The 25982-nt window shown below is 37.4% G+C and overlaps 3 protein-coding genes across 5 annotated transcripts in view; 2 read left to right on the top strand and 1 right to left on the bottom strand.

Annotated features, from left to right (window-relative positions):
• eys (eyes shut homolog) overlaps positions 1-3684 on the top strand; it is a 238982-nt gene extending 235298 nt beyond the window's left edge. Inside the window, exons 37-40 of the mRNA XM_051917822.1 lie at positions 1941-2107; positions 2888-3032; positions 3152-3257; positions 3548-3684. Of these exons, the coding sequence (XP_051773782.1) occupies positions 1941-2107; positions 2888-3032; positions 3152-3231 (392 nt within the window). The 3' untranslated portion in view covers positions 3232-3257; positions 3548-3684. The remainder of the gene's footprint in view (positions 1-1940; positions 2108-2887; positions 3033-3151; positions 3258-3547) is intronic.
• Positions 3685-3785: 101 nt separating this feature from the next.
• Positions 3786-11533, top strand: LOC127525334 (protein eyes shut homolog). Its single transcript, XM_051917829.1, has 4 exons — positions 3786-6095; positions 6197-6369; positions 7687-7848; positions 8035-11533. Exons 2-4 carry the CDS (start codon positions 6207-6209, stop codon positions 9219-9221), a joined length of 1512 nt encoding a protein of 503 aa, XP_051773789.1. The 5' UTR covers positions 3786-6095; positions 6197-6206; the 3' UTR covers positions 9222-11533.
• phf3 (PHD finger protein 3) lies at positions 11010-25802 on the bottom strand. 3 transcript variants are annotated; one of them, XM_051917824.1, is made up of 16 exons: positions 25646-25802; positions 23942-24207; positions 23738-23857; positions 20818-22075; positions 18157-18400; positions 17099-17141; positions 16049-16169; positions 15762-15918; positions 15537-15653; positions 15193-15321; positions 14952-15090; positions 13905-14094; positions 13647-13794; positions 13469-13558; positions 13187-13382; positions 11010-13094 (listed from the first exon to the last, which is right to left on the bottom strand). In XM_051917824.1, the coding sequence occupies exons 2-16, from the start codon at positions 24180-24182 to the stop codon at positions 11473-11475; spliced, it is 4815 nt and encodes a 1604-aa protein (XP_051773784.1). In that variant the 5' UTR covers positions 24183-24207; positions 25646-25802; the 3' UTR covers positions 11010-11472. The 3 variants fall into 3 exon arrangements, with proteins under 3 accessions (XP_051773784.1, XP_051773783.1, XP_051773785.1); XM_051917823.1 differs by having other exon boundaries at positions 25583-25758; XM_051917825.1 differs by lacking the exons at positions 18157-18400; positions 20818-22075; positions 23738-23857; positions 23942-24207; positions 25646-25802 and adding an exon at positions 17389-17413.
• Between the last annotated feature and the right edge of the window lie 180 nt (positions 25803-25982).

Raw genomic sequence — 25982 nt, 5'->3', positions numbered from 1 at the left:
GAATCTTTTGATGAAGTTATGCACTGTAGATGATGAGATTTGCAAAGCCTTTGCAATTTGACTTTGAAAAAACATTGTTTTTAAAGTATTCCACAATCTTTTTACGCACTCTTTTACAGCTCTGCCCATCTTTATTTCTGAGAGACTCTGCCTCTCTAAGACATCCCTTTTATAGCTAATCATGTTACAGACCTGATATCAATTAACTTAATTAGTTGCTAGATGTTCTCCCAGCTGAATCTTTTCAAAATTTCTTGCTTTTTCAGCCATTTGTTGCCCCGTGCCAACTTTTTTGAGACCTGTAGCAGGCATCAAATTTGAAATTAGCTCATTTAGTGGATAAAAGTGTAAAATTTCTCCATTTAAACATTTATGTTATCTACGTTCTATTGTAAATAAAATATTGGCTCATGTGATTTAAAAGTTTTTTAGTTTTCATTTTATTCAAATTTAAAAAACGTCCCAACTTTTCTGGAATTCGGATTGTAGTTTAGTTTAATTACGGTTATAATTTATGTTGTCAACTTGCTTTTATGGCATGACATACTGTATTGCAATAACATGGCCTCACCCCCTTTGTTGCTTGTTCTCGGGGGCAGGGTTTATGTAAATTTTGGTGTTAGTGATGTCACCAACCTGGGAAGAAGCTCGTTGTAGTCCCTACCAGCGTTTTGTTGTAGTCCTTAAACAGAGAATTCTTCAAAAGAAAATATCTTCTCCGTTTAAACATTTATGTTATCTATGTTCTATTGTGAATAAAATATTGGCTCATGTGATTTGAAAGTCTTTTAGTTTTCATTTTATTCAAATTTAAAAAAACATCCCAACTTTTCTGGAATTCGAGTTGTATATATCTTAAATATCTTATGAAGTATCTTTAATATCTTAATTTTAAATCTTGTTTAAAAGTATATATTGTTTTAAGGATATTGTTTCTTGAAAGCAACACAAATACTGATTAGGAAAATGATTTTCTGCAGAGTTACACATGCCTTCTTTCTAAATGTAGAAATTTAGGTAATACTTCATTTCAATAGTCCACTTTAGACATTCTACTAACTATAAGTAACTTTGCAACTACATGTCAACTTATTCTACTATCTCAAACCAAAAAATAACAGTCTACTAATACTCTAATGAGAGTTAGTTGACATGTAGTTGCAAAGTTACTTATAGTTATTAGAATGTCTATAATGGACTATCAAAATAAAGTGTAACTGAAATTTATATCCATAACAAAAACCAACAAATCACATTCCTGTTGAAAGTGCCATTAAGAAGACTTGTCGTTTTGAGAGACACAGCATCTCGGTCAAGTTTCCTCATGCCTTGAGCTTCTCTGCCACCATCGGCAATTTATTCTAAGGTCAGTTTCGGTGGCTGCTAACTGACACGTCACTGCTACGAACATGTTTAATCAAAAGACAGGCAGCTGAATAAAAGAGTAAGGGGGGTATGAATCTTCCTCAGTTCAGCGAGTGTCTCCCGGGATTATAGTTTAGGATGATTCATCGAGGGAAAGAGAGAAGAGGACAGCACTGTGAATAATGAAGCAATTGTCAAGGGAGCCGTGCAGCACAGTGGAGAACAAAATCAAAAAGAAGAAATCGGAGAGGATGAGAAGGCAACTGTTCACCTGATAATTGGCCGGATAAATTGGAGCGTTAGATCCATCAGCTCAAAAGAAAAATAAATGACATTTTAGAGATGGTCGGCTTGACCTGAACCACTAGTGAGAATACTTCAATTTGACATACTTTTCTAATTTATTACTTTTTGCATAATAATTGAGTGACCTCATCAAAATTAGAGATTCATTTTTCCTCATCACTTTTCTTTGTGTTGCATTAAAAAATGAAAGATTTTCAATATGGTCTCAGATTTTTGGACCCCACTGCATGTGCTAATTGGATTGTGTGCGTGTTATTGTTTCTATGAAGGCATCAGTGGAGACGACTTCTTCGCATTGGGGGTGCGGAACGGCAGGATTGTTCATAAGTATAATCTTGGCTCGGGTTTGGCAACAATTATCAGTGAGCGCCTGAATCCCAGGATCAACATTCACACAGTACACTTTGGAAGATATCTGAAAAATGGATGGCTGAAGGTGTGTTTTATATTTGCAGGAATATAACAAACTTTTAATTGAAAGTTATTTCTGGGCTCTTTACTTTTATATACACTACCGTTCAAAAGTTTGGGGTCAGTAAGATTTTCTTTTCTTTCTTTTTTTTGAAAGAAATGACCTTATATCTAGCATGGATGCTTTAAATTGATCGAAAGTGAGAGTAAAGACATTTATAATGTCATAAAAGATTTCTATTTCAAATAAAAGCTGTTCTTTTGAACTATTCCATCAAAGAACCCTAAAACATGTCACAGTTTCCATAAAAATATTAAGCGGAACAACTGTTTTCAACATTAATGATAGTAAGAATTGTTTCTTGAGCACCAAATTGGCATTATTAGAATGATTTCTGAAGGATCATGTGACTGAAGACTGGAGTAAAATTCAACTTCGCAATCACAGGAATAGATTACATTTTAAAATACACCGATCAGACATAACATTATGACCACTGACAGGTGAAATAAATAACACTGATTATCTCTTCATCACAGCACCTGTTAGTGGGTGGGATATATTAGGCAACAAGTGAACATTTTGTCCTCAAAGTTGATGTGTTAGAAGCAGGAAAAATGACGACTGGGTCTCCAAAACTGCATCTCTTGCCTTGATATTTGTCTTATCTCTAAGAATGATGAAAAAAAAGAAGGGGAAAAAATGATGTGGAATGGAAATTCAAAGTGTCTCCCTGTTCTGAGCCACTTTTGACTCTAAACTCTTTTTGACCATGCTGACATAATGTTGGTGTATTCTGAACAGGTTGATGGGCAGAAGAGGAGGACAGGTACATCCACTGGTCCACTGGTGGGCCTGAACACCTTCAGTCAACTTTATGTGGGTGGATATGAAGAATACACACCTGAGCTGTTGCCTGCGGGCTCACGTTTCCAGAACAGCTTTCAAGGTACTGTGTTTTTTCCTGTTTTATTATTATTATCGTCTTGTTTGATGTCTTGATTCATATTGTCAGTGATGAAATCAGTCTTTCTTTTTTGGATCATCTGTTTCATGATGTGTCTGCAGATCTGAAGAGACTCTTAACCTTGTGTGCAATATGTGTTGCAACCACCAATCACAAAGCTTTATTACAACAGACATTTTAAATGTCAACAAAATATGGCGTTTACAGGTTGGTGTTATCATTCTGAGGGAATTGCTTGTAAAATGTAATATCTTTTGATCAGTTAAAAGTTTATTTTAAAACAAATAGTAGTATGGGAATTGCCTTCAAAAACTTTTAAACCATTTAAAACTATAGTTTTATAAAGAAATTCACATAATCACTAATCTACAAAATGAATTTTACAATGTTTATAGATATGCGTTTAGATAAAAAGGTTGTTAGGATTTCAAATTCAGTCATGTGTGTCCAAACTTTTCACTGGTACTAAAATTTTTATCTTTAATCTCTGTACACAGCATTTCATCACAGCTGTGAATCACGCTGAAGAGAGTAGGATGGAGTGGATCTTTTGTCTCAGGCTGCTTACAGTCAATGGGCCTCATCCATGAAACGAGCAGAGCAAATTTCTGTGGAAACTGTTCATAAAACTGCCCTACTCTAAAAAATAGCTGTAAAAAATGAAACAAATTTACACAGTAAAATACTGTTTTCAATTGAAACGCAATATACCATAAAAACAATGCATTCTACTACTACTACTTTCTCGAAAACGACAAATATTACCCAGAATGCATTTTCACGGTACATTACTTCTGTTATAATGCATTCTGTATATTACAATGCAGTCTGGGTAATATTATTTGTCGTTTTCGAGAAAATATAGGCTACTTTCTCGAAAACAACAATTAATATTACCCAGAATGCATTGTTTTTACGGTATATTACTGTTTCAATGGAAAACAGTATTTTACTGTGTAAATTTGTTTTGATTTTAACAGCTATTTTGAAAAAATGAATGCATTTCATGAGGAGTGGAAGCAAGGAATTGTTTATAAGATTGTGTCTGTCATTTAAGAAATGTTTAACCTGGTCATTGACTTCAGCCTCATTAAATTCTGTGCAACGATCTTAAAGGCACACTATGTAACTTTTTTTTGTTCAAAATTTAAATAGCGCAATAACCACTAGGATAACCATATTCAGTTACGCAGAGCCGAAGCACAACCAAAACAGTGTTCTTCTGCAAAATGCATGGTTTTGTTTTTTAACTGCTAGAGGGCCAAAAGTTACATAGTGTACCTTTAAGCACAACATCATGAAAACATTTGAACTGATGACAAATGGGCCAAGATACATCCTAACCACTGCATGTTTTGTCATTTAGTCGATGTTGTTTAAGAAATGCTCAGAATTCAATACAAGTCTTTCTCTGTTACCGCATAACATAATTTCAACTCATCCCTCAGTTTATAGTAATTCACTTACAACGGAAGTCCACTGGGCAAATAAAGTACAGTTTCACAACAGCTATCTTGGGTCCTCTTCAACCTCAAATTACATTGTTGAAACTGCTTGATTATGATTTTAAATGGTTATTGACTGAGTATTAGATTATCATATGAATTTAATACTCAGTTATGATTGTAAAGCTCATGGAGCTTGAGGCAGTCCCTTTATATTCATACCACTCATCCGTATCTGCCACTCACTGGATATTTCATTTCATTTTTGCTATTTACTTAAAAAAGAGCAACAATTTTTTTTTCCTCATTTTAGCATTAAAGCTCAAACTCATGGATTTTTGTACCCATTTCACCATGATGTTGCTTTCCAAAAATAATTGCAAACATTGTCACCAATGTTTTTAATGTTTTTGAAGTCTCATATACTCATCAAGACTGCATTTATTTGATCAAAAATACAATAAAAACAGCATTATTGTGAAATATTATTAACATTTTAATATATTTCAAAATGTAATTTATTCCTGTGATCAAAGCTGAATTTTCAGCATCATTACTCCAGTCTTCAGTGTCACATGATCCTCCAGAAATTATTCTAATATGCTGATTTGCTGCTCAAGAAACATTTCTGATTTGTTCAAAAATTGAGAAGAATAGCGTTTGAGACATTTTTTGTACAGTGTCTTTACTGTCAATTTAAAAAAAAATCTTACTGACCCTAAACTTTTTAATGGTACTGTATATTTTGCTCACGGTGTCATATGTGTTTAGAAGTCTTGGAATATAGCGCACAAGTCATAAAGACTACTTTTAAGTTGGGTTTGTTTGTTGGGTTACACCTGTACAGTAGAGGCCGCAGCTCAATCAAACCTTTCAGCTGTGCTATTAGTATGGTTAAATTAGATTATTGAGGGTCAGTAGCAAAGACATTGATAAATAAAGTTAGATTAAATACATAAAGTATATTTCTGTAATTCAATATATTTAATTATAACAGGTTTGTGTAATATTCTGAGTTTGCATTTCACTGTTTTTATTAATTTTGAGGAATACTGAATGTTGTGAGAAAGTAAATGCACGTTCACATTTAGTCTAGAACTACAACAACCATCATGTTCACACAGCGCACACAACACTTCTGCACTTTATTTCTCTCAAATGAGGACAGGAGAGCTGTCAGTCAATAAATGTGAAAAAGTAATTTGCATTACTTATTTGAAAAAGTAACTTAGATATTTTGTTGTAAATTGAAATAGTAATGCGTTACTTTACTAGTTACTTGAAAAAGTAATCAGATTACGTAACTCAAGTTACTTATAATGCGTTACCCCCAACACTGCTGCTCACCATGAATATGAGGGTGAGTAAATAATGACAAATTTTCTCTCTCTCTCTCTCTCTCTCTCTCTCTCTTTGATTTTAAAGGCTGCATTTTCGATTTGCTGTTTCGGACAAGGCGAGATGGAAAGTTTCAACCTCCAGGAGGGCCAGAGGGCAGGCCAGAGTCAGGACGTAATGTGGGGCAGTGTGGTGTTGATCCATGCAACCTGGTCATCTGCCGGAACGGAGGCACCTGTGTGGACTCTGGATCCTCTGTGTAGTAAGACTTCCACTTTAGAACAAGCACCTGTTTGAGCCAACTTGTGCGAGTGAATGACTGACAAACATTATTAATCTTTTCTCTTTGGCCTTCCCCTCCAGCTGTCAGTGCATGTTTGGATGGAAAGGTGCACTTTGCTCTGAGAAAGTGTCGTTCTGTGATGCCGAACACATCCCACCGCCCTCCTGCGCTCGCGGCTCCACCTGTGTGCCCCTTCCTGATGGATACACATGCCAGTGCCCCCTAGGCTCTGCTGGACTCTTCTGCCAGCAAGGTTAGACAACAATCAATCTGACCTCCAGAGAGCTGCTAGAGGGTCTAAGGAAGGGTGCAGAGAAACATTGTGTAAAAAAGATAACAATAAAAAAAAAAGTAGTAAAAATGTAATATTTGCCCATTTTTAAGCTGTCTCATTTTGCTTTCTAAAGATTGGAGATTAATGACAGCTATTTTTATTCTATTGATAACTATATTTTTATGTTTATTTTCATGTATACAGAACTCTAATTGTAGGTAGAAAAAATACACTTTTGTTAAAGGGTTAGTTCGCACAAAAATGAAAATTCTGTCATTAATTACTCACCCTCATGTCGTTCCACACCTGTAAGACCTTCGTTCATCTTCAGAACACAAATGAAGATGATCTTAATGAAATCTGAGAGGGTTCTGTCCCTCCATTGACAGCCTACGCAACTACCAATTTCAAGCCCCAGAAAGGTAGCAAAGGCATCATAAAAGTAAACCATGTGACCCAAGTGGTTTAACCTCAATTTTATGAAGCAACGCATTTTGTTTGTGCAAAAAAAAAAAAAAAAAAACCATAATTTGCCAGTTTATTTGCAAAAAATATTAATCTCTGGAACGACAAGAGGGTGAGTAATTAATGACAGTTTTCATTTTTGGGTGAACTAACCCTTTAATATAAAGTAGGAAAAGTTTTGTAGAATATGTTTTTGAAAGAAATCTCTTATTCTCAACAAGGCTGTAATTATTTGATCAAAAAAAAAAAACAGTAATATTGTGAAATATTACAAATTAAACTCTTTTCTATTTTGATATACTTTTAAATGTAAGTTATTTACTAAATTTTCAGCAGATTTGGTGCTCAAGAAACATTTCTTATTATCAATCTTTGATGAATAGAAAATTCAAAAGAACAGCATTTATTTGAAAGAGAAATAGTTGTAATATTATAAATGTCTTTACTGTTACTTTCTTTCAATTTAATGTATCCTTGCTGAATAAAAGTATTCATTTGTTTCAAAGTGTGTATATAAATAAAATATATGTATTACAGTATAAAAGGATAGTTATACATGAAAATATATATTTGTATATAGCTTTATGTTTTAGAGGGGGAAAAAAATTATTGTAAAAGGGCACTGCAAAATAAGTTTTGCCTTGAATATGTTGACATTTTTATTAAGATATTTAAAAATAAATAGTTATTTTTTTACCCATTATATTTCCTATAAAAATACTCCATGCTCAATTTATGGAAGTCACAAAATTATTTAAATGAGTTAATGAACATTTAAACAGCAAATATTAGACTATGCTTTCTGGTTTTTTATTTTTATTTCTTTTCCAGCTGTATCTATCAGTGATCCTTTCTTCAGTGGCAATCAGTCATCTTGGATGTCATTTCCTCCCATCAATATAAGGCACAGAACCCATCTTCAACTGCAGTTTCAAACACTTTCACCAGAGGGCATCCTGTTCTACACCGCACGGTACTTGAGCAGTCGGTCTGGTAAGTCAGCATCTTGACTGCTTACATTATGCAAAATTAAAGCATTTAAGTGTATCTACTATACATATTAAAGTTGTTCATATGTTCAGAAACCAAATGTGAATAAAACAACAACAGAGATGATTACAGGAGTTTTGTGGTGAACAAAAGACTATGAATTAACATTATTCTCTACCCTCTCCCAAGGTGATTTCCTCAGCATATCCCTGTCAGCTGGATTTGTGCAGCTCCGCTATAATCTGGGAAACGAAACTATTGTATTACAGTCTCCAAAAGAGGTCGATGTGACTGGCATGAAGTGGCACACAGTGAAGGCTGGGAGAGAAGGCAACCGTGCCTTCCTCATTCTAGACGATGAAGCCGTGACCAGGAACTCTTCAGAGGGCACGAGCACTCTGGATGTTGGCACAAATATTTTCGTTGGGGGCGTGTCTTTACTGAATGCAGTGTCCCAGGATGCAACGGAGAAAGACCCGGTGGGGTTCACGGGCGGCATTCGAGAGGTCATAGTTAACGGGCATGACCTTGAGCTTACAGAGACAGGTGCGCTCGATGGAGTCAATGTTGGCGACTGGGACGGGACAGCGTGTGGGTATAAGGTTTGCATGAACAGTGGCTACTGCCATCCAGTGGGTCTTTCTTCATTCAGGTGTATTTGCCCCTCAACGTGGACCGGTTTACGGTGCCAACAGTCCGTTCACTGTGTCAACAGTCTTTGTCAACACGGTTCTCTCTGTGTCCATACGTCTGCTTCGTATTCATGTATGTGTTCTTTGGGATGGATTGGGACTTATTGTGACCAAAAAGTTATATTGAGGACTATAAAGTTTATTGGAAACTCATATTTGAAATACAAGGATCCAAAGTACAACTCTAGGAATTTGATGTACACTGAGGTTTCATTGAATTTTTCCACTTCAGCAGGGGACGGTTTGATTCTTTGGATGGGGAAAGCAGAAAGTGAAGACGATGATCATCTAGCGGTCGGGCTGCAGGACGGTTATCTGAAGGTTTCAGTCAATCTTGGTGAGAGAAATGCTGTTCCTCTTGTGTACCAAAACACATTCTGCTGTAATCACTGGAATTACCTGTCTATTATTCACAACCGAACTCTCATCCAGGTCTATGTGAATGAGGAAAGAGTCATTTTTGAAGACATTGACCCCTTTGAACAGTATGTAGCGGTAAATTATGGAGGGGTGATTTATTTGGGGGGGTTTGAATTAAATAGAGATGTGGCATCTGTTACATCTGGTGTATTTACTAAAGGGTTTGATGGGAGTATTAAAGATGTTTTCTTGTATCAGGACACCAGACAGCTGCAGTTTCATCAAACCAGTGAAGGTTTCAATGTCTATCAAGGTGATGAGTAGGAAAAATAATTGTGCTTATTGTTTCTGTCTCGATATTTGATTTTAGGTATTCACATCTAGAATAGAATACGCAATGAGTCTTATCAAATACACTAAATGACACAATCACAGTGCCAGTTTTCAAGAGGTGAAATCTGTTGTTTATTATTGGCATGATAAAATGATGCTGTCACAGAGATGTCAGGTTGTAGAAGTGAACCTTTATATAATCCAAAAATTCTTCAAAACACCCTCCATCTCAAAATCACCATGCATTTGTTGTTTGAATGAATGAAATGAAGAGATGCGAACACATGATAGCAGGACTGTTGCATATTTGTGCCTCTTATTGAAGGTCAGGTTGTTACATTATTTGCGATGTGTCCAGCTTTGTTGTTTATGCCACAAAGGCCTGTTCACTTTGACTTGATCTACTTTGAATCAAAACAACATGTTTTTTTAAGGAGGTATTTCTTTTAAATAAATAATGTGGTGTACTTTCTAAGGTCTTTTTTTTCCTTGCACGTTAGTATTAAGTACTGAGATTTGTCAAAACATGCAACACTTTCCACAAACAAGGTACAAAATAGGACTTTAAAATTTCATTTTATTTCAGCAAAGAGCCTGAAGGTCAAACTAAAAGTTTTAGGGCCAGATTTACTAACAGCTCGCACCAGCGCAAACCCTCTTTTGGTGTTGTAACTACTGTCAGGATTTACTAAAAACATGCAGTGAAAAATCAGGGCTGAACAGGGCTATCTTTATGGCTGCATATGCATTTGTAGGAGATTCCATTTCAGACACTAAATTTATGGGAGCAGAGTATTTAAATGAATCACGCAACAAAATTTACTAAGGTTTGCGCTAGTCAATTTACTAGTATTTGCGCCATTATTTAACACCCAAAAAAATCAAATCTTAAACTAGATGCTAATATGTACTGCTCTTGGCAGATTGCGTTGGTCATTATGGAAATTATCTGCTGCGTCTGTGTTCTTTAATATGCACGTCATCAGTACATCACATGCAGAACTTTCCTCTCCCATCACCTCTTTTTTTGGAATTGCGCTCATTAGCCCGTTTAGTAAATCTGGCCCTTATTTTCTAAAAAAAAAAAAAAAAAAAAATTGGGTTAGCCTTTTTTTTTCTTACCCTGATGTTAATCTGTGTGATTTTGTTTATATCAAATAAACAAAGAAAATTGTATAAATTGTATTGTGGTTTATGGTGGATACACTTCTGTTTCCCATAATAATCAAATATATATAATATTAATACACTACTGTTCAAAGGTTTGGGGTCAGTAAGAAGTCTTTTTTAGAAATCATCACAGATTCATTAGAATTATCAAAAGTGACACTAAAGACAATGTTTTCAACAATAAGAAATGTTTCTTGATCACCAAATCAGCATATTAGAATGATTTCTGAAGGATCATGTGACACTGAAGGCTGGAGTAATGATGCTGAAAATTCTGCTTTGCCATCACAGGAATAAATTACATTATAAAATATATTAAACTAGAATAGTATATTAGAATATTCCTGTTTTTCTGTATTTTTTAAAAAAATCTTACCCCAAACATTTGAACGTCAGTGTATATATAAATAAATGGCATTTGTTCCTTTAATGGGACATCATTTTGTTTCTGGCAATCCTGCATTTACCCTAAAAGTAGTCTTTTATAATTGCTTTTTTGTTATTGTGAAATACAGTACCTTTTTCTGTGATCTCAGGTATTTTTAATTACAGTGCATGACAATAAAAAAATGAGCATGTTTAACAAACAAAGACTTGCATTTCAGTCGCTTTACTAACAATAAAAACATTTTATTATGAACTGTACATAAACACAATGTGCTGAATATGCACATTTCTGTTGTGTGACAAGCCAAAATGTACAAAGAAATACTTGTCACCTGAAACATAGAAAATACTTAAGAAGCCAAATTTAGAAAAATTTAAACTGAAAAATAAAAAGTGAAGCAAAAGAAGCTGTTCTCATCAACCATGGGATGTTGTGTCTCATGGCACTTTGCGTACAACAGTAGTTTCATTTTCTTGACAACCAGCTGCTTGTGAAGACAATGTTAGTGGATACTTGAATAGCCACGTAGGGAAAATTTACATTTAAAAACAAACAAATATTTTAAGATTTTGAAAAGAAATGGTACTAGCTGCTTTTCATACAAAAATCATTTTGCAACTTTATAAATAGTTTTCTTCTACTGTGTTACAGATTTAAGGAAGGTGAAGCGGTTTGATGCCAAGATCACGAACGCCTGTCTCTCGAGTCCCTCCTGTGTTTCTCATAATCAGAGTCCCGCCTGTGTTTGTCTCTGTCCCTGTAATGACTGCTGCTGCTGTGGTGCCGTTCTCTCGGTTTCTCGTACCTGTCCTCTTTCGAGTTGCGCTCTTTATGACTGTGACTTCTTTCCCTGTGTTTTTCCCGATCCCTGTCGTAGTGCTTGCTTTTGTGATGGTGTCTGTCATAGTGGTCTCTATCTCTACTGTCCTTCCTGTAGGTCTCTTCAGAGCGCCTGGATGGCTTGTCGCCCAGGTCACTGTAAGACTTCTCCGAACTCTTCTCGTCTTTGCTGAGGGGTGAAGAGGTTGGTAAGCTGGACTCGTAAGTCAGAGAAGGTGCAGGGATAGTTTGGGGAGGGACGATTTGAGACCAAGGTGGAGTGAGCATGCGAGGATCGCTTTGAGGGAACATCTGAGGCGGCGGCGGAACAGGAGGAAATGGGAAAGGTGGAGGGACCTGTGGTTGAAGGGGTAAGAAAGGTGCAGGATTGGCTGGAGGAGGGTAATATTGGGGATCAGGTGGACCAGGATGATACGAATGAAAAATGGGTGGACTGTAAACTTTAGGGTTAAAAGAAGACGTCCTAGGCTGCTTGAGACCTTCGTTCTTCCCAATGGATGAGATTGTGGTGATGGCTTGGATGTCCTCTATGGCTTTGCACTCTTCAGAGGGTTGTGCAGATGGTTGCTGAGTAACTTTCTGCTGAGACTTTTCTGAATTACTTTCCGGCTGTTGCAGTTTTAACTCAGTAGGTTCAGCTGATAAAGACACTCTCTTTAAAATACCAAGAGGACATGTCTTCAGAGTCTTGGTGGGACTTGATACGGTTTCGTTTTTGGGGACAGAGCAAGAAGAGTCAGTAACAGAATCTTTCGATACAGCCGATGAAGTGGTTTCGCTTGTTTCTTGAGTAGCTGGTGTAGCTGTGCTGCCGGACTCGGCCTCGGCCTCCTCTTTGGGTTTAGCGGTTGCGAGAGAGGAAAGGAAACTCTCTGTTGAAACATCTGCAGGTTTGTCACTCAGAGAAAATACGACTCCACTCTCTTTCTTTTCTGAGCTGGTCTCCAGACTCAAGCTGGATGGCACCTGTTCTGTTTTAACAGCTTTGGGGTCTTTTTTCTTGATAACAAAGCGGTCAAGTCGAGGAGCACTGGCTGTAGGTTTAGGATGGATTGCTGCATGATTTTCATTTTCGACTGTTGGAGTTTTGGACTCTGGTGTTGTAGAGTCACTCTTCACTTTGTCGCTTGAGGACGATGCTGAGTTTCCGGGCAACTTCAGCACACCGGGAAGAAAGCGCAAAGAAACATTCTCTTCTGTCTCCGTATCCAATATCGGTTCTTCGATGACTGACTTAATTAAGTCTGCAGTGTCTTTTTTCCGCGTGTTCCCAGGACCGCTGTTAAAACTTCGCTCCACATCTTGAGCCACAGGAGCTTTCTGTGGGTAGTCAACCTGAGATTTGCTTTCTGCCAAGAAACTTGGAGCTTCACTGACATCGCTTGGCAGGATTACCCCGAAGTCCCTTTTCAGTCTCTGGCGGATGACCAATCCAAGAAGAACATTCGGACGATTGGTCTCCAGTCCTACAATGTGGAGCATCATGATTAATATCAAAGATTTTGTTGCAAAAATAATCATACAGATCCTACAAATGAACCTGCAAAGAAAGTCTTACCTGGACCATCAAACGGAACAATCTGGTGGGGAATTTTTTCTGTGGAACCAAGAGGAATGAGATACATGTCTTTGACTTGTTTGCGGTTGTTGGCAACAACGCCGTATCTTCTACGGCTGCTAAAATAGGCATACAACAAAGTGTATGAGATCTCATCTTCTTCTGTGTCGGGGGTGAAGCGAATAACACAAATTTCCTGGGGAATAAACATTTAAAAAAGTCACAAATAGCTCATTCAAATATGGTAAAATCTAATCAAATCAAAGGATAAATCATTCCCACCTTTGTCCCAGAAGCACGGATTTTCTCTACATAGTCCCAGACTATTTGAGGGGAAATTCGTCCACCTACTTGGATGTTGTCCGGCAAATCCTGCAGACACAATGATGTATTGATATGCTTCAAATACAACAGTTCAAATGACTCACACATTTGGGATGCATTTTAAAATGTCACTTACCTGTGTTAGGTGTTCCAGTATTCCAGAGACAGGATAAGCTTTTGTTAGAAACCTCGCCACAGCCGGCATATCAACATAGCCGCCCCACAGACTCTCCAGGTTGCTGAGGAAAGTAGCTGTATCTTCTTTGCTACTCAGACCATCTGACCTATTAAAGTAAATAAATCAAAAACCAGCAATTTCATAAATGTCATTTCAAGTCTTGTTTTCTAAACATGGGATTGCTTGAAAGTCATTTGCTTAAATCAGAAATCTTACCTGGATTCAGGCAAAAAGTTGAGAAGGCCTTCCTCCATGGCTCTTAAAGACAGATCGTCCATCAGTGCTGATGTAGGTGTAGTTGTGGAGTGCTGAGATTCGTCTGTCGCACTAGACTGCCTCCTCACAACTGTTGTAGCCACTTTTACCACCTTTGTAGCGGCTTCCTCTGTAGGTGGAGCCATGCGACCTTCACAGAAACATCCACAAAACGTTTAAAGAATCACTTCATGAAATTGAAGTCCACTGTATCATTAAAACATTATATAACTTAAAAATACTAATAACTACTAATTCTGAAGACATTGGCAACTTTGAGATAAGAAGTTTATTTTTAACAAGGTTTAAAGGATTAGTTCACTTCAAAATGAAAATTTACTCACCCTCAAGCCATCCTAGCTTCCGGCCAAACTGCCATACGGATTCTACTTGTGTCTAAAGTGTAACTTACACAACGTAGGACGTTGCGTAGTGCACGTTACGCTTTAGATTCAAGTAGAATCCGTAAGGCAGCTTGGACGGAAGCTAATTATTTTACTTTATAACTTGTTAAATATGGATATTTTTCTTACACAAACGCATCGCTTTGCTTCAAAAGGCCTTTATTAACCCCCGGAGCTGTGTGGAGTACATTTATGATGGATGGATGCACTTTTTTGAGCAAACTTGTGCCCCCCGTGCACTGCCATTATAAAGCTTGGAAGCATCAGGGTGATTATTAATATAACTCTGATTGTGTTCGTCTGAAACAAAAAAGTCAAATACACCTAGGATGGCTTAAAGGTTAGTAAAGCTTGGGGTAATTTTCATTTTAAAGTGAACCAATCCTTTAAATACTTTAACAATTAAGACTGTGCCTGTAAAAAGACACAAACACTTGTTCATTTTACATGCAAAGGAGTTTCTTAATAGACTTAATTTATCAGTTATGTTAGTGGAGCAAAAAAGCTAAGTACATAAGTACACCTAAGGGGGTATTTTTTTTTATTTAGTATGATGTCGCCCCTTTAACTCTTCACAAGAAAAACTTTATTTTAATGGTTTTACCTGTGCAGATTTTGCAGTTGAGGTCAAATAGATGAGACTTGTGCAAGTTGGTGGTATCTATAGATTTCTTGGGACTGTCAGCTTTAGTCTCAGGTGGTTTTTCTTCAGGCACTTCCGCAGCTTTCGGCACAGGCTCTGGCTGAAGATGCAGGAGGAAAATTTAGAAAGCAATTTTCTTTTTCCTTGTTGGAAAATATAACAAAGCTGCAAAGAATGGAGCATAAAATGTCCCAAATCTCACCTCAGCCTCTATAGCCTCTGGTGCCTTGGCAGGCTCCTGATTCTCAATTTCAATTTCCCCTTTATGGGTGATTTTAGTAATGGGGCGTCTCTCTACTTCTCTCTGTTCTTTCTCGATCATTTCAATTGTCTGCCAACAGAAAGATCGATAAGTCAACAATCAATATAAATCAACATAAAAATCTGACAATTAAATGACTTGTCTGATGAACAAATATATCCTGCTGAAAATACACTGCATAGTTCACTTCACTCAGGAAGTTTGCAAATGCCATTTTATGCTGTCTACCAAAAATTAAATTGTGATATTTTGGAAATGCAACAGAGCTCTAATGTTTTACTAACATGTCGATTCTCTCTTTGTCTCCAAGCAGCCAGTTCCTTAGAGGCCAGCTCTTCTGCAGTCATACGCACCAAATCAGCAGGGGAAACTTCCCCCTTGAGTACTCGCTTGAATAACACCTGCAAAAGAACATTTCTTTTCATTAACACAGCATTAGATTTGGCTAGAAATGCTTGCTTTTCCTAAAAATTCTTTCAGTGAAAATAGGTTGCACAAAAAACACTTACATTATTTTTTGCATCTTTCAGGTTGAAAGTCAAACTTCTGTATTTATTTTTGTATTTGCTGTCAACACCCTGAAAGAGAGCAAAAAGCTCCTTCTCTGTCCTTCTGGCCAACTCAGCAGGCTTGTCCAATGAAATCTTCAAGTCAGACTCCTTCAGTCTATAAGATGAGAGGATAAAGTTGGAACAACTTAATATTACACACGTAATATAAACAAGGGGTAGACCGTTCTAAGGAAAAGCTATTGACTGACTTTACTGGCAATCTACCAAAAATCACATTCACACACCGTTTCAAGAGAATCTCCTCCAGTGAGTCCCGAACACTTCGCCTGATTTGTCCAGTGGATGGTTTCTTTGAGCTTACATGAGATATTTTAACTTTCTTTGCCTCATGCTTCACATTTGGTCCTGCAAAAATTTAATCTCAAAATTATTATTGGTAATAATAATTTACAATTAATAATGATACTTTAAAATTGATAATTATTCATTTTAAAAAAAATTAAAAACTAACATTAAAGGATTAGTTTACTTTCAAATTAAAATTTCATGATAATTTACTCACCCCCATGTCATCCAAGATGTTTGTCTTTTTTTTCAGTCAAATTTTTGATGAAAACATTCCAGGATTTTTCTCCTTATAGTGGACTTCAATGGTCTCTAAACGGTTGAAGGTCAAAATTTCAGTTTCAGTGCAGCTTCAAAGGGCTCTACGCGATCCCAGACGAGGAATAAGGGTCTTATCTAGCGAAACGATAGGTCATTTTCTAAAAGGTCATTCCGGCAGTGTAGACGCTTGCTAAGTATATTTCTGCCCTCCACATGTCAAATTTTGAACTAATTGTTATATACAATATGCTAGTGGAAGTATATAACAATTAGTTCAAACTTTGACCTGTGGAGGGCAGTAATAAACGTGTAGAAGCATCTACACTGCCAGAATTCTAATAGAGAAGAAGAAGAGGGCTAATTCAAGACGAGCGTTTATGGTTAAAACGTATGTAATTTTTTTTTTTTTTTTAGAAAATGGCCGATCGTTTCTCTAGTTAAGACCCTTATTCCTCGTCTGGGATCGCGTAGAGCCCTTTGAAGCTGCACTGAAACTGTAATTTTGACCTTCAACCATTTGGAGTCCGTTGAAGTCCACTATAAGGAGAATAATCCTGGAATGTTTATCAAAAACCTTCATTTCTTTTCGACTGAAGAAAGAAAGACATGAACATCTTGGATGACATGGGGGTGAGAAAATTATCAGGAAATTTTATTTTGAAAGTGGACTAATCCTTTACTAATTTTTTTTTTTTTTTGTATAAAATAACTGATGAAAATATCCATACCCCTTGGCATTGAATCTTCTGAGGGTCGTCTTTCTCCTACCTCCTACATAAAACAAAAATAGTTAAAAAAATAAATAAATAAAAAATACTACAATTTAGTACAGTGCCATATGAGCAAAACACATTCAAGTGGCCATATCAGTGGTACTTGCAGATTTGTACATGAGTGTGTAACACACCTGTCCATGTGAACACACCTGTGAGGAACCATTCACCTACAATGAGTGAAAAGCTAACTAACCCCTTCAAACCCACGTGTAAAAAAAATATAGAGAGGCAGATATACAAACCCTTTTAAAGAAAGCAGGTGGCTACCACACAAATCAAAAGCTAAATCAGAAAGGGCAGAACAAAATATGACTTTGTAAATCTGCCACAAGCAACCATCAAATATTTAAATGATCCAAAGAACAACTTGTTTTTTTCCTCTAGATTCATATAGGACAAATCAGATTCGTCACGTCATACATTTTTGTTAATTTTTTCCCCTTGAGGTCCAAATTATAATGTTTTTGAAGATTTTTTTGTGCCAGAGTTTCCATTAGCACAAACTCAATTCCTTTAATTCCCTTTGGTTTATCTGATTTGAGGCAATGACACGCTATTGTTAATTTGACGAGTTTCAGGCACAAATTCACAAGTTCTTAAACGATTAAAAGGGAAGAGTAATTATACATTAATGTCTATACCAGGGGTGGTGAACGTCGGTCCTGGAGAGCCACAGTCCTGCAGAGTTTTGCTTTAACCCTAATCAAACACACCTGAACAAAGCTAATCAAGGTCTGAAGGGTTACTAGAAAGCTACAGGCAGGTGAGTTTTTATCAGGGTTGGAGCTGAACTCTGCAGGAATGGTATTCACCACCCCTGGTCTATACTCTCAAGCATGTCAATTACATAAGGCTATATATAAGTAAAAATAAATTAAATTAAAGCTACTTACTTCGTAAGTACTTCCTACAACTCTTGATTTTTATGATGACAAATGCATACATTTTTATTAACTACACATATAATCATAATGCTTTGCAGTCTAGTACTGGATAACTTGTTTGCTTACTTTTCGGAAGGGTCGTATTCCACCTGCGGTGACCGACTGCTGGGGTCTCTGTTTTTGTTTAGCAGCTAACTTATCGTCTGACTGCTCCGTGGCCTGGGCACCGGTTTTCCCATCCTCTTCAGCACAGCACTTCAAGCACACATACTCCTGGTCCTCCTTTTCCATCTGCTGAACTTTAGCCAGATCCAGACCCACACAATCCCCGTGAAACCAGTCATCACAGCGGCCGCAGCCCACCATGAACCTATTCAAACAGACAGAGCTGATGAAACTCGCAGGTCTGTCTGCAGCCCATCACTTTGAGCAAATACACACAGATCTTAAAGTGAGGCTTTTTTCTTACTACCAATTTATAATTTAAAGAGGCATGCATTAATGTTAAAATTCTGTCCGATACTGATAAGCCGATAATTATTTTCTGATATTAAAACTCTATAGTTTGTCTAAATCTATACAACACTAAAATCAATTGTTTTAAAGTGCACCTATTATGCTTTTTTTGAATATTACCTTTCATGCTGTGTGTAATATAGCTGTTTGTGAATGTGAAAGATCTGCAAAGTTTTAAAGATCAAAGTGCATGACAAATAAAGTTATTGTCTCCTAAAAGAAAGAATCAATTCTGAACTGCTGAAACGAGTCGTCAGTCATTCCAGTCTTACTTCCTGCACGGACCTATGTAGGTTTGTAACAAATGTGCATAATGCCAGCCTATGGTCTTCATTGGCTGCCCGTGAACAATGTCTACTCTGACCTGCCCTCCAACACTGTAGTTGTAGCTGAGGCCTGAAAGAGTTTGGTTTTTGTTTTCTCCATATGTTAAGAAGCTGCTGTTTTCAGCGCTGCGAACCCACTTTGCATGCACTGCGAAAGGATGAGGACTCGCGCTGGGATTATTATGGTAAAACTAGAGCTGCACGATTAATCAAAATTAAACCTCACGCGATTTGGCAAAGGCTGCGATTTTTTTTTTTTTTATGCGCAGCTCCTCAGTGAAGCACGGCTCTGTGATTAGTAGTAGATGCTGCTCCATCTGAAAGCCAGAGGGCGCTCTCGTGCAGAAAATCCAAATATGCCCCACAGAAGTACGATATAACGCATGTTATTCCAGCAAATCCCTATGGTCGTCATACTATCGCTGTAGCTGAATAAAAAAAAAGATTGAAACACTTTGATTTAACACACGACTACAACAATATATGGTTTAAGTGAGTTCTTCAAGCCTTCTCAAGTATTTTCATGATAATAAAGTATATTTATATTTCAATGCTAATCGACATAGCCTTTATCACTATAGAATACTATGAAATATGTTGTGTGCCTTATTCTGTGTGAGAAGCCACATCTCACAGACGGATGCTCGCTATGCTGTTTTTAGATGGAGCAGCTAATGATCACAGAGCTGTGCTTCACTGACAAGCTGCGCATTAAAAAAATAATAATAATAAATTGCAGCCTTTGCAATTTCATAATCGCACTTAGCCAAATCGATTTAAGCGCAATTTCATGTTAATTGCGATTTATCATGCAGCCCTAGGTAAAACTGAAACCATTACATTCGCATTCGACATTCGCATTTCTTATATGTGCTGTAAGCGGTAGACCAATCACAACAGACTGGGCCATCTGACCAATCAGAGCAGAGAAGGCTCTGGAAAAGGGGGGTTTAGAGAGACTGAATCTTCGAAACGAACCATTTTCAGACTCTTTAAGAAATGGGGTGATGTGCAATGTGTGAGAAAATTAAAGTGTTTTTTGACCTTGGATGCATGTAAACCTATTGTAAGAGACCTCGTAAAACAAAATTAGAAAACTTTAAAACAGCATATGGGCACTTTAAATATTGCAACCAGTTTAGGCACCACAACATTCTAGAGGTGTAACAATACCCTCATGTCATCATTCGATACATATCACGATACTGAACTCACGATACAATATTTTGTGATACTCCAAGACGTATGGTAAAAGGTTAACAAAAAATGTACTATTGATTAAAATGCTACATTTGGTATTACATATGGGGTGGAAATGAATAGGCTTGGACTTGGTGCTGGTAACCCAATGCACATCACAATGGTGACACCAGAATAAAAATATTCATGATTCTGAAGCTGAGAATACAGAATTATTTTAGACGAATATGTTTGCACTCTGACACTGACTAGATATTTAAAATAATTTAGGCCACTTTTTACTGGTAACATAAGACATTTGGCATTATCAGGACCCATAAATTACATTATACATTATATTCAACATTATATATAGTAGTTTAATGTAGTACTGTCACTAAAACTCTGTAAATTTGAATTTTCTCACACACAGTAATTTTCATTGTGTCTGAACCATACACCATACAGATTGTCACTATCCGCATCAACGATACATATTGTTGCATTTTTGTATTGCGATATATTGTAACACGATATATTGTTACACCCCTATAATATACAGATTATATTAACAGGGTTATTAATTTATTAGCATTTTTAAAGATTAACTTTAAAGTTAACTTTTGAGTTTTAGATGATGGCAAAGGTGATCTATAAGCAAAAATACGAGAAATGAGCAAACACACTTGAATATGAATAAAACTATATAAAAAAAAAAATTATTGATTTATGATAATGAGAAATTTAGAAATAAAACTCAACATACCTGTTGTTGTGAGGTTTCTTGCATAATCCACAGTGTTTGCTGGGGTCCCACACAGTCTCGCTTTCAGGAGGAGGTTCACCCTCGGCTTCCTTCTTCACCACAGGGGCATTATCAGGGATAAACAGCTGCGGCTCCTCTATCGAGATACTCCTAGAGTTTCTGCTCTTGTGTCTTTGCTGGATCTTCTCCGCCTTCTTGATCTTGACCTTGTCCTGCTCCTCATCCCCTTGGCTGTTTGTCACAGGTGGGCTTGTTTTGTTTACCGGAGTGGGAGGATTTTGTGGCTTTTTCAGAGGGTGCGGAGACTGCACTGACTTGACACCAGGGCCAGAAACAGACGATGGTTTTCGACTGACTGTCGGGGACACCGGGACAGATGGACTTTGATGTGCAGTTTGATGTGCAGGATGTCCATCCTGAATCTTCTGTATTTTTGAGGCTGACTTAGGAGCAAGTGGCCCGCCTGGGCGTTTCAAGCCCACCTTACTAGGCTTCCCCTTGTGACTCTCTGGTCGGCTCGTATGTATTTTTTTGTCTCTGGGATGTCTGGATACTTTCTGTAAGAGCCCTGGCCTGTTGAGATGAGACGGCTTGTTTTTGGCAGCAGACAGAGCCGGTTTGTGTTTCAGAAGCTTTTTGACTGCAGGCTGAACCGCTGTGCCATTCTTGTTCCCCTTTTTGTGTGCGCTTAGCTTTTGGGTCTTGATTTGGTCATTTATTTTGGTGTCTCCAGATGTAGCATTGTTCATACTGGGCTTGAGCGACATGGTGCTGTTAGTGTCTTGTACTTCATTAGGGTTCACGTACGGCCCAAAATCCATAGGCATGTCATCGCTAGCGGGCTGGCCAACACTCACTTCCCCAACAACCTCTTGTGTGGAATTATCAAGTTCTTGTGCAACTTCATCTTGATTTTGTCCCAAATCGAGTGCGAGGCCATCAGCAGTGATGCCGTCCTCTTGGAAGCCCAAAGACTGAAGGTCGCTCGTGCTAAATGATCCAAATGCATGCGACGGTCCAGGAAGCAGTTCGATTTTATAGCCCCCTACAGTAACAGTTAATCGGCGTAACACAACAACTGGATTCATCGAGGAGTCAACCTCATGGATTCCAAAACGACGGCTAAGCAGAGCTTCCCTTTTTTCAGCAATGCTTTTATCTCCATCCGAGTTTCCGCTGCATGTTGACTCCTGTTCGCTGCTCTCGGCTGCTTTTCGTGCAGGACCAGGGCGCCTGCCTTTGACTCGACCGCGGCTCGCTGAAAGAGAAAAATGGTTTCAATACACTTGCAGCGCAAAACAGAACAGATGAGCAGTCAAACAGAAAGCAAAAATATTGGTTTCAGGAATACTTTAAGCCCAATAAACTCTCAGCCATTACTAATATCGCAATATGGCAAATATTTGATATCTAAAGACGCCAAAAGGAGGGTGCCAAAATTTACAGTTATAAATATTTTTTATTAAAAACATTTGTCTTTTTTGGGGGGCAAATGGTCACTCGTGGCATACAGTGAAAAGCAATAATTATTCTACATGTATCGCCTTCTAATGGTTTTCCACTTAAGTAAAAGTTACTAATAGACGTAGAGGAACTTCAGAAGAGTCCCCTATAAAGAACCATTTAAAACGGATTTAATTTTAAAAAGTAAATTAAAAAAATATTAATAAAAATCTTTTCAAGTTGATATAAATAGACGTTTAAATATTTATTTTATTGTAAGAATGAAATAAGTGCTGTCAATCGATTTAAAAAAAAAAAAAAAAATTAACCAATTAATCGCAGATTACAGCATTACAGCATAAGTGAAAGCTATTCATTTCGATATTAAATTAATTTAAGTGAACTTAGAACAATCTTCTCACAAACCCATTATATGAATGTCATATTTATCTAACAGGTAGGAAATATCCTACAGAAATGTAATAGTTATCAAACACTTTACAGTCCTCACTGCATAAATTATAAATTAAATATAGATTAACCCTTATTAAAGCTACAATTTTCTTTGTTACCTTTGTTCTTTGATTAAACATTAATGACAGACATCACAGTAACTGGTTTATTAGACTGCTGTTACTTTAAGAGCTGCCGCTGCCGAACATGACGCGCATCTCATTATCTCACAACTCTTTAAGTTCATTTAAGACGTTATTTAACTCATTTAAGACTGCTTTTATGTGGATACTCGACAAAATGGGCATCTTGGCACAATTCTGTTTGTTATTGTTTGTACAAGCATGAAAGAGAACTTGATACTGGCGCATGCCTTTCTGTGCTCACAGGCTGTGTGTGTCACACAGACATGACATTCACAGACAGCGTGTTCTCGTTTGTCTTGTGGCGCTTGAATGGTTTAAAAGCATTTGCCTGAATAAAAGCACGATCCTGGAGGGCCATTGTCCTGCAGAGTTTAGCTCCAACCCTGAAAAAAAAAAAACACTCACCTGCCTGTAACTTTAGTAATCCTGAAGACATTGATTAGCTTCAGGTGTGTTTAATTAGGGTTGGAGCTCAACTCTGCAGGACAATGGCCCTCCAGGATCAATGTTCCCCACCCCTGATATCATGTAACGCTCGCCAAATTATGACAGAAAAAAACGGATGCTGAATTAATTGCGTTAAATATTTAACACATTCAACTGAAAAAAATTAATCGCATATGTTCACGTGTTAATTTTGACAGCACTAAATAGTAAATTGCAAAATAATTTTAAATGCAATTTTTGAATAGCATTTTTTAAAAAGCTTTTGCTAATTACTTTATTTACCAATAGAGTAAAAATATATGGATAGTTGCGAACAACCAATGAACTTAGGATTAATTCTGAACTTTTACTGCAAGAAGATTCAGCAGATTCAAAGCAATCCAAATAAATTCACCCAGTTATGTCCCTTTTTCCCCTTATGTTACGTGCACCTGTTTGTCGTCTCTGTAGAGGACCTGCATGTCTCCTGCCCCGTGAGAAGCTGGACTGACTGTTCTCTCCATCAGATTGACTCTGACTAACACCTGCTGCTGTCATGTCGTGATCTGCATCTGCAAAACACACGGTCGAAGGAGTTAATTGCAAACTTTTTTCTAAATTAAACCACAAACAGACTTCAAAAGCAACTACTGTACCTGCTGAGCTTCCAAGCTTAAAATTGACATCTTCATTTTCTAAAAGATGAAACTGGGCACTAGCAGATCCAAACATGGGATCTTTGTCACTGAGCATGTTCTTCAGTGAATCTTCGGGGTGACCGTGACCTGTTTCAAATTCATCACTTGCTTCACATTCCAGGTTCTGTCCGAGAAGTAAGGAATCATCCAACTGGTCACTGGGAACCAGATGATTGAATGGACCACCAACTATATCCATGAATGCCTGCACTGTACGGTTTGCTCTGGAAGAGTAAAACAGGTAAGAATTATAAAATGTATCTTTATCACTGCATAACCTTCTAAGTTGTACTATTTTGACAAATAAGTTGGATTGATGACATACGCTCTGTACAGTACTCTTACTACCACTACTACTGACAAAAAAGCACACTGACAAAATCTCACAGTTTCCCCTTCTTTATAAAATCTGGCATGTTTGGCATTCAAGTAAAATCTTAACACAAATGTCTTGCAAACCATACAGAGATATAAGGGAGGTCGGGGCTAGTTGTCACAGAGGCTGTATCTCAGTAACTACAAGTCCAAAGTCCAATTGCACAAATGTTTGTTTACTCTAGCAGTAGTTTATGTTGATTTAAACCTAGTTTCTTACATTAAAATTTGTAAAATTAGAATTACATTTTATTTTGGCAATATATTTAAAAGCTGTTTTGGTAGCCAAAACTTCAAAGTTTTTTTAACCTTTATTAAAACACGTCAACTAACATGCACACATACACTATATATATATATATATATATATATATATATAATTTTCCTTAATTCAGCTGCTTTAAAGATTGAAACACCAGTTTCAAATCACTTTAACTGCCACAAATCTTGAAGCATCTTTAATAAACCTATATTTGAGTAGACAAAGTATGTGCTTATACAGACTTATTCACTGGAGTAAAAAGTGTGACAACTAGCCCCGCTCTCCCCTACTTGTAATAACAACCACAGAAATGCTTGTCAATAAATTACAACAGTAAGCAAACAGAGTATGGCATCAGGTGTCAAGCTGGTAAAGTGCATTATAGAATACAAACACTTTATAATCAAACTCACTGCAAGAGTCCCTTTTATTTGCTTCCTGTCTTAAACCTTTTAAAGTCTTATTAACATGCACTCAAAGTAGACTGGTGAGGGCCACTGGTGTTTTTATTTTGGCTAAAGATCGGCTCACGTGCACAGACAGCTAGCGCATGCGGCCTTGAACAGCTCGCACATTGTTTGGTCCTCTAAACAGAGAAGACAGCTTTAAGAAGCAGCTTCAGATTGTGCAAAAGATGCATTCGTCGTTTAAGCAACGAACAACATTGAAAAGCCTCACAAAACAAACACACCATCAAACGCTTCCGCGAGTACCAGGGGGGCCTTTAGCAACCAGTCTTCGTGTATTTCACGCGCTTACCGGTCCGAATTAAACTCACTTTTATCAACAACATGAGTTTATATGCAGCCAAAGGGTGCATATAAAGTTAGCGGCACAAACAAGGCGGTTTTTGCACAAACTCGTCTCGAGCTGGAGTTGCGTCGCGTGCAAGAAGGCCTCGCGCTGAACGAACGAAGAGCGTGCACGCCCACTCCGCGAGGGATGCAAGATAAAACACTCACCGCGTTTGTCACTGTGATCGAAGAGCCAGCGCATAATGGAGAAGGAATAGTATTATCGCTTACGCTGTATGGACGCCATATGGGTTGCTGTTGTCGTTAATGCCACAACCTTTTCCGCTTGAGAACTGCGGTGGGACACAAGTAGTACTTCCTGTTGACCCTCTGAGCCAGCAAACAACTCGTAACGTGCTGGATCTGTCGGCAGGGGGCAGTGTGGTTTAGCTCTAGTCAGTCCCAGTGTTTTACTGGCATAGTAGAAGCTACAGTGTATGGTTTTGCAGAAGATACTAACAATACTACTTCAACAGAGAATGAATAAAGATGATAATAATAATAATAATAATAATAAAGTTAATACGTGAAAATTAAAGGTATAAGCTAACAAAAATTAGCTACAGAA

Source organism: Ctenopharyngodon idella, chromosome 13 (assembly GCF_019924925.1).
Source record: "Ctenopharyngodon idella isolate HZGC_01 chromosome 13, HZGC01, whole genome shotgun sequence".
Taxonomy (NCBI): Eukaryota; Metazoa; Chordata; class Actinopteri; order Cypriniformes; family Xenocyprididae; genus Ctenopharyngodon; species Ctenopharyngodon idella.
This window is presented reverse-complemented; position numbering and strand designations above follow the sequence as displayed.